General features: G+C 37.3%; 1 protein-coding gene across 5 annotated transcripts; it reads left to right on the top strand.

Moving 5' to 3' along the window:
* Positions 1-234: 234 nt before the first annotated feature.
* On the top strand, positions 235-8,373 carry LOC148190651 (uncharacterized). 5 transcript variants are annotated; one of them, XM_088102701.1, is made up of 7 exons: positions 235-974; positions 1,204-1,239; positions 2,385-2,530; positions 2,701-2,716; positions 2,792-3,318; positions 3,649-3,828; positions 7,805-8,373. In XM_088102701.1, the coding sequence occupies exons 5-7, from the start codon at positions 3,239-3,241 to the stop codon at positions 8,193-8,195; spliced, it is 651 nt and encodes a 216-aa protein (XP_087958827.1). In that variant the 5' UTR covers positions 235-974; positions 1,204-1,239; positions 2,385-2,530; positions 2,701-2,716; positions 2,792-3,238; the 3' UTR covers positions 8,196-8,373. The 5 variants fall into 5 exon arrangements, with proteins under 5 accessions (XP_087958827.1, XP_087958825.1, XP_087958824.1 ...); XM_088102697.1 differs by having other exon boundaries at positions 237-792; positions 883-974; positions 2,701-3,318; XM_088102696.1 differs by having other exon boundaries at positions 237-801; positions 883-974; positions 2,701-3,318.
* The last annotated feature ends 259 nt before the right edge of the window (positions 8,374-8,632 follow it).

The raw sequence follows: 8,632 nt of genomic DNA, 5'->3' as shown, positions 1-8,632 counted from the left end.
TGTTTGAGATAAGCTATATACAGAGTTGTAGTTTTATCAATTGTTTGTCCTACTAATGTTTTGTTCAATGTAAAGTTGTGTTCAGTCGGAGATCAAATTTTTATTATGTTTTGTGAGGCTAACTTGGCCTAAGTCTATTGGCAAATTGAGAGAGTTTAGTGTAACTGACTTGCTAATTGTTTCTTGTGCAGATTACTTAAACTGGAGCGCAATCAAGATAACAAAAGAGAAAATTTCTATTGCATTTACTTCAACTTTTAAAATTGTTTACTACTACGACATTCACTTCCAATTTTTTAAATTTGTTTGCTGATTTATATTCTTCATTTCCATTTAGTTCCATCTCAATTAGAGTCTAATTGGATTCAAGTATTTCTGAGTAGACAACAGCAACAACACCTCAGTGTGGAGCTTGGAGCAGGCTAGAAACAACCATCCAAATAGGGAAGTTGTCTAACTTACCTTTGTTTTGAATTGTTGCTTCGGTTTTAGGTCTTAAGTGATAGTATTGAATCGATACCCTACTTATTGAAGTTTAAATATCTGTGCAGCTTTGGATTGATGAAAATAGGAAGGTTAGTGCACAAGATTTAAAATTGAGTGCAACTAGGATCCATTTTCCACGTCAATTGTGCAAGACCGGGAAAGGGAGAATTCTTTATCTTGTGCATTGTATCTTGCAATCTGTTTAGGCAAGAGAATATTAAGCTGTGTGATATATGTGTGCAGGATTGAAAATCAGACCAAAAGAATTGAATTAAAGGAGCACAAAGTTGTCCAGAAACAACAAAAGTGGAGCACGTGATTTTTGTTTACCTTTATTTTGTCCACAAAGTTTACCTTTCTTTTGTTTCAACATATTAATTCTAACTCCTTTGGCAGCCTTCTTGGATAATTGATGAAGAATTTGACATGGGTTATCGCGGGAAGAAATCTGCACCAATTGTGACTAAATCTTCAGTTGAACACTACAGGTAATATATTAATCTTTTTTTCCTTAGGTAATTCTTAGTTGATTCAAAAGCTTGGTGTCATGAGTTGAAGTGCTTAGCATATGAGAGATTCCCCTTTTGTACATAAGTTTGCATATTGAATCCTTGTTTATATGTTTTGATATTTTGTTTTTTTGCATATGATATGATAATATTTTTATTTTCTACCATTTTGTTCTTTTGAGCTTAATTCATATATACTGGTTTGCAGGGTGCCAATCCAACAAAATGAATTATGAGCATAGAGGTAAATTTTTTTTTGGATTCCCTTGCCTTCTGTTTTCTGTGTTTTTTCCATCTTAATTTTGCTGCTCGCTTGGAAGTAGTTACCCTACACGTGGGAGTTTTCTGCATCATTCATGTGTTGACATTTGCTTGTATTTGGGGTTTGAGTATTTATTATTATTTTTATGTCTATTTTTATTTCATTGAGCTGGGACCTTACATTTATTCTGATTTCTATTGATGAATACTTGGCATCGGTGGTGATGCATTGGAATATCTTTTTTGGGATATCTTCATATATATTGTATTTATTACCACGTGTTTGCTAAGCTCAGTTGATTATTTAAAATGTCTTTGATATGTTCAGTAGCATTATTCTAGGCATAAGCTAGTTTTTGTATTTTTAGTTGCAAGTTTGTAAGTACCTGTAGTCATAACTTAGTTAGATGAATTTGAAATTGCTTAGTTGTTGTTTAGAGTATTATAGTAGTATTAGGTTTGATCAGATTTTATATGTTCATTCTAATTTATATTTTGTAGATTAGTTTTAAATTCAACTTTGCATAGTGAATTTTTGTTTAGTATTTGTTTGTATTGTTTTTAAGCTTTCTACATTAATTTTTACCAATTAGAACTTGTTGAGATAGTTTTTGTTATATTTCCCTTGGTTTAGTAACTCATAATTCTGCATAGTTTTAGTTGATAGATTTTAGTGAATAGGTTAAAATTCGAATCTGTGATCAATTTTAGTAGTTAACTTTTTTTCTAGCTTTCATTAGTTGTGAAACTTGTAGAAATGAGGTAGTTAGTTTTTAATTGGTGTTTGTATGAGTACTTATGTTATGTCCTGTTTTTCTTGATTTCATTCAGTTTCTTATATATATATATATATATATATATATATATATATATATAGTCAAGATTTTATATTTTCTCCCAAATGACGCAAATATGAGTTCAGTTAAGTAGTTTTGAAGTCGTGTGCATAGTTACTTTGTTATTAGATATCACTTTTGTATTTAGTTGTAGAATAAATGTATAAGTGTGATTTCCTACAGAACCAATCTCTATGCAGGTAGCTTTCTTAATTAAATTCCTTGGTATGTTTCATTGAGCTGCTGAGACTTTACATTTATTCTGATTTCTACTGATGAATACTTGACATAGGTGGTGATGCATTGGAATCTCTGGTGCTGCATTCTTTTGGGCATCTGGTGAGAGGAAGTGAAGAATTGTTGAGGTTGCAAGGAGATCTTGATCTGCACGTCTGGGAGGAGTTAGATCCCAAAAATTTACATGGAAGTCTTCAAGAGGTAAGGGGAGTTTGATTTATTTCATTAATTGTTGAAATAATCTGTATTTGATGCAAATCTGGGAAGAAGGGGATGAAAATGGAGGTTTTCTGGGTTTTCTGGACTTTGGACGTTCGACCTTGGTTTAATTGTGTTTGTGAGCGTTCGTTCTCGATGATGTTAATCCTCAGGAAGTACTCGTCTGAGGTAAAGTACGACTAGACTTGATCTCGAGCGTTCGTCCTTGGAGCTCGGTTAATAAGGTTTGGTGTTCATCGGCAGCGTTCGGCCTTTGATGATGATTGATTCCAGAACGTTCGTTCAGACAGCATCAGAGTTGGAAATAGCGTTCGGCAATAATGCATGAATCCATGGGAGTATTTTGAAACAATTATTGAGAATTGTTGGTTATTTCCTTGATCCAATATTGGTTTATTTATACATATTATTGAGAATATGTACGAATTCGTGATTGAGCATGTTTATTCTGTTGGAGGTGGTACATACACTATGTTATTTACTTGTAACTTCGTTTGTCTTTTGAGCATTTTTGCTAGTCTCACGCGTGAGACTGAGATTCGAGTGTCACCTTCTTCTACGCGAGGAGGTGAATGTCTCGCCCAATGAAATGACTTCGGCTCGTGTTGAGTATAGTGCATCGTTACGCGTAGTATCGATGTTTTTACTCGTTAGTCCTTGAGGAGTCGGGGAGATAGGTCTGAAGTCGCGATGGAAGACGGCTCGGGTCGCCTGTTATTGAGAGCAGGTTATGACGACGAATTACAAGTAAACGACATCAGAAAATACTGGTATTTTATTTTTATCCAAGGATTACATATGTTATAATATTTTAAAGAGTGTTTGTCACAATTCAAAATAACACTAGGTAGAATGGAACCAGTTTTATAATTGTTCCCTTGTTGTAATCACGTAAAATATGAGAAAGCAAATAACATTTGATAACTGTCAATACTAAATTTCGTCATATTATCTAGTAAAATCCTAGTAAAATCTAAGTAAAGAGGGGTAGCTGTAAATACTAAATTTCGTCCGAATTGATTTTTTTGGCTTTTACTGTAACATCCCAAAAACTTACCCTTTAAAATTCAAAATTTAAAATATTGTAATAATACATTTAGGATAACACCCCGTCCAAAGAGCACCCATGGGAACTGTACCAACTTCAGAAGGCCTGAGAGGTGGATCTGGGTTGGGCATCTGGTGAGAGGAGGTGAAGAATTGTTGAGGTTGCAAGGAGATCTTGATCTGCACGTCTGGGAGGAGTTAGATCCCAAAATTTACATGGAAGTCTTCAAGAGGTAAGGGGAGTTTGATTTATTTCATTAATTGTTGAAATAATCTGTATTTGATGCAAATCTGGGAAGAAGGGGATGAAAATGGAGGTTTTCTGGGTTTTCTGGACTTTGGTGCTTTTCTGCAGAATTTCTGCAGAAAGCGCGTACGTCCAATTTTGGTGAATCAAAATTGGACGTCCGTTCAAACAGTGCTCGACCAAATAGTGGTCGTCCAATTTCTGAACGTTCGGTTATTGTTCTGAGCGTCCGCCCGAATGAGCCAACTTAGAACGTTCGTCCTTGGTTTGTAATAGTGATATTAGCGTTCGGTCAGGGCTTATTTTAAATACCGTTCGGTTGAAACCTAAATTAGTAGTGTCCGGTTAAGTGTGAATTTAACACTGTTCGATTGAATCGCTCGGCCAGGATTCTAGACGTTCGTTAGCAATTGGTAATCCAGGTTTCAACTTGAGCGTCCGTCCCTAAATTGGCATCCACATGAAGTAATCTTGGGCGTTCGGTACTGAGTATTAGCGATTGCAGTCGTTCGTTCTTAAAAATAGAATTTTAGGTTTGAATCCTGAACGTTCGGTTTTGGGTAAAAGTGAACGTTCGGTTTTTAAGTATAAGTGAGCGTCCGGTTTTGAGTACAAGTGAGCGTTCGGTTTTGGGCATAAGTGAGCGTTCGCTTTTGGGTATAAGTGAGCGTTCGCTTTTTGGTATAAGAGAGCGTTCAGTTTTTAAGTATAATTGAGCGTTCGGTTTTTGAGTCTAAATGAGCGTTCCGTTTGTGGGTATAAGTGAGCGTTCGGTTTTTAAGTTGCTTATTCTTAAGTGTTGAATCTTGAGCGATCGGCCTTGGGGTATTAGTGACTATTTAGCGTTCGGTTAAGTTTTGATTTAAGCACCGTTCGGTTAGCTGCTGATTTATGTCGTTCGGTCAGGCTTCTTTTAATGCCGTTCGGCAAAGGGACTTAGGGGTTCGACTGAGTATGAAAACGTCCGTCCTTATCATGTCCGGATTAATGGTGTTTGATTTGAGTGTTCAGTATTGAGATATTAGTGGGTATAAGCGTTCGTTCTTAACATGGAACTCTTGGGTAGCAATCTTGAGCGTTCGGCTTTAAGTGTTCGGTTTGGATCTTGGACGTTCGACCTTGGTTTAATTGTGTTTGTGAGCGTTCGTTCTCGATGATGTTAATCCTCAGGAAGTACTCGTCTGAGGTAACGTACGACTAGACTTGATCTCGAGCGTTCGTCCTTGGAGCTCGGTTAATAAGGTTTGGTGTTCATCGGCAGCGTTCGGTGTGGGACCCTGGAAAATTAATGCTGATAAACACCTTGTCAAATCAAAATTTATGTATGGAAACCCCTCTGCAGTGCATTAAAAACGCACATTCATAACTCTGCCACTCACTGCCAAGTGTCACCGAGATAGAATGGGAGTCAGTAATTGGGATACAGGTGTCGACAGGGGAGACGCACGTTCGTGCGGATGTGGGAAGGAACAAAATGAACTTTTCTGGAAAACCCTTCCTCTCTCTTCTGCACTCATCTTCTTCCCTTCAATCTCAGACCCCATTTTTCTCCAGCTTCTCTCTAAAACTTCTTCATCTTCTCTCTAAGATAACTCACCGTCATCTCCTCCGATTCCATTTCAGATACCGTAGAAACATTCCCTGCACCGTAAGCATCGTTCTGAACCGAACAGAACTGAGATCTGAACCGATAAGTTCTCCAACTCTAAACACCCTTTTCTGGGTTGCATGCGGACCTTGATACAGCTGCATGTTAGAATAGAAACTAAGTTCTCCTATGTTCCTTTTGGTTAGATTTAGTGGAGCACTTGAGAAGCAAGTTGAGGGTAGGAAACCATATTTGGACAAGTTAAAAAGCACTCGCTTAGGGAGTTCACTGCTAGACCAGGTAAGGGAAGCTTTAGTAATTTAATTTAATACTTGTATGATGGGTATGAAAGCATGAAGTATACTGGATGTCTGAAATGTATGAAATATTTGATATTTAAGTATGCATGAACGAGCATGGTTGTACTGGATGTATATGAGTGATATTGTTTGAACTGTATGTTGAGAATGGAACGTATGAATTGGAAAAGGGATAATTTCTGTAAGGTATGAATGATAATATGAATTCTGTAATGTATGAGATTTATGGTGAAGATAAATTATAAGCTATGAACCGTATGAAAAATGTGAAGTTATTGTGGATAAAAATCTGGAAAATATAATAGTCTTTGCTTGATAATGAGCGCTCGTCATTGAACGGTCTTATACCGTTCGGTTTCCCCTGAAAATGACTTAGAATAGGAATTCTTTCATTTGGAAAGGATTCTGTTTAAAAACGAGCGTCTTCTTGTGAAAGGCTAGGTTTGAGCGTTCGGCTCATCCTAGTGGTGTCCAACGATCGCTATAAATTGAAGTTATATGAGTAACGCTCGGTTTTGTAATCCGGCGTTCGTTATAGGTAGCGCTTAGTCTGATATTAAGCGTTCGTCCAAATGAACTCTCGGTCTTATATCGAGCGTTCGTTCTAGTTAGTGCTCGGTCATCTATCTAGCGTTCGTCCTAAGTAGTATTCGGTTTTATACTGAACGCTCGCCCTCATCTTCGATTCCTGAACGGACGTAAATAGCGTTCGTCCAAAAATATTAGTTGACGTTCGGCCATTGACTGGCGGTGTTGTATCTTGAATTAAATCACGCTCGGTTTATTTATCTAAAGAAATTGTTGTCCATTGGATTCGACCTCGAGTCATTGTATTTCAATTATTCTAAGTATTATTCAGAACTTCTAGAGTCAATTCCCTTTTACTGAGTTAAGTATTCGTAACGTCCGTCAGAGGACTGGGGTTCGTTTCTTTTGTTCAGAAACGAGGATTTCTCTGTACTTTGATAACGTTCGTCCTTATTTTGAAAAGGGATGAACGTGCGTCATTTTATGAAAGTGGAATAAAGCATAAAAATGTGAATAAGAGGAAAGACTAAGACGTGCGAACGGTATTTTGGGTGAAATATTGAAAGTGGATTTTGAACGAGCGTTCCAAGGAGGAACGTCTCTATGATCTGAATGTGATAAGTTGTATGGTATGACCATGGTAAAATCACTGATGGCTGTTCATCCTGATATTCCGTGAGTGCTCGTCCTTATGTAGAGGGGAGTAGGTCATGTGAGGGAATGGCAGGAGGTCCTAGTCCTACTGAGTACTTTGGACTGATAGGGCTAACCTCGGGTGGCAGCTGATGAGTGTTTCCAGTTACCACACCACCCGAGTGCACGAACGCCTGTGGTTACATGGATTCATACAGTCCGGACGGTCGTATTTATGAGAGTTGGATAATTTATTCTATGCTGGTTCATTGTTGTATGTCTTGTATGTAAATTCCTTATGTTAAATTGTATGTGAGTTGTATGAATTAAATTACCTAAGCTTACCCTTGCAATTCCTTGTGTTGTCTACTGTTTATGTACATCCGTCTTGTCAATGCAATGATCATCCGTGTGGATGTGAGCAGATGGAGAGGTGCCACTTGAAGAAATGCTGGAAGAAGAAATTTTGGAGGATGCCAATCTGGTTGAAGTAGAGGTTAAAGCCGAACAATAGAGCGCTCGTTTATTAGTAGCAGTCAGTAGTTCTGGATTGTATTTTGGGACGTTCGGTTACTTAGTTTTGGAAAGCCGTTCGTCCAGAACTTGGAGTTTTGTAGATAGATTTTGAACCCTGTATATTTTTGTACGTTCGGCTGTTATTAGCTGCTGTAATTTAAGACTGCACTGTTAATTCTGTAAATGTGATTAGTTCTAATTTATGGTAATTACTATTTATTGGGATGTTACATTTATTGGTATTAGAGCAGTTTTGTTCCTTAAAGGACATTGTAGGTTATGGGTACACTGTGTTCTTGCTGTGTGCTTAATATGTGTTTAACGATTTATTTCTCAACTCTTTGAACATGACTAACACTCGTTTTTCTCTGTTCCAGAGAACGAATGGCTCCTAGGCTTCCCCCTCCTCCACAACCAAATGAATCTGATACGTCCAACAACACCAGGTTGTTGGAATCCGTAATTGATAGGCTACAGCAACAGAATGTCACGTTGATGGAGCAAAACGCTACTCTGATGCAGCAAAATCATAACGCCATGCAGAGTATGGAGGCCGCTCGCGCCAACACAGAAGCGACGCAGAGGCAACTGATGGACATCCTTGCCGCTACCAGGGGCACGGCAGGGGCGTCATCTTCCAACGCTGCTCAGCCTGCTGTTGAATGGAGTTTGGAGAGTTTCCTACAACACCACCCTGCCAAATTCAATGGAAAAGGTCTCCCGGATGAAGTGGATCAGTGGTTGAGGGATATGGAAAGAATTTTTTAGTTCTTGATTACTTGTCTACTATTTTTAGTTCTTGATTGTGAATGATTTATTGAGTTTCTAATTTGAGTTCATAGTTTCTAGCTAGATTTTACAATTTCTTTTAATAGAATTGAATAGTTTTTACATGAAATGTGAGTTTCGAACTAGTTTTGACAGATTTTATCTTTGTGAGATTTGAACCTTGCCTTACTTTCTTTCACTGTGTGATGCGTTCCTGTTTATTTACATTTCAGAACTTGTATTGTTTATGTTATGCATTCGTGAATGATTTATGCATTCATTTTTCATAACACCTCCCTTTGATATGTTAATTAATGTGATTATTCTATTTGTATGGTTTATTACTGTATTTATGGGATGTTAGAAGTTTTCAAAACAAAAAATAAAATTTAGAGAAATAAAAATAAAGACAACCATTTAAATTTTTATACACAATT

This window comes from Vigna umbellata, unplaced genomic scaffold (genome assembly GCF_029865625.1).
Source record: "Vigna umbellata cultivar VRB3 unplaced genomic scaffold, Vumbellata_1.0 scaffold_632, whole genome shotgun sequence".
Taxonomy (NCBI): Eukaryota; Viridiplantae; Streptophyta; class Magnoliopsida; order Fabales; family Fabaceae; genus Vigna; species Vigna umbellata.
Note: the sequence above shows the minus strand (reverse complement) of the source record. Positions and strands in the feature narration are given on the sequence as shown.

Excerpts from the sequence above, each read along its gene's own strand:
- LOC148190651 (XM_088102699.1), top strand. The coding sequence starts at position 3,239 with ATGGAAGACGGCTCGGGTCGCCTGTTATTGAGAGCAGGTTATGACGAC. Across the intron at positions 3,319-3,648 it reads AACGACATCAGAAAATACTG|GATAACACCCCGTCCAAAGA; the intron begins GTATTTTATTTT and ends TAATACATTTAG. Across the intron at positions 3,829-7,804 it reads TACATGGAAGTCTTCAAGAG|AGAACGAATGGCTCCTAGGC; the intron begins GTAAGGGGAGTT and ends TCTCTGTTCCAG.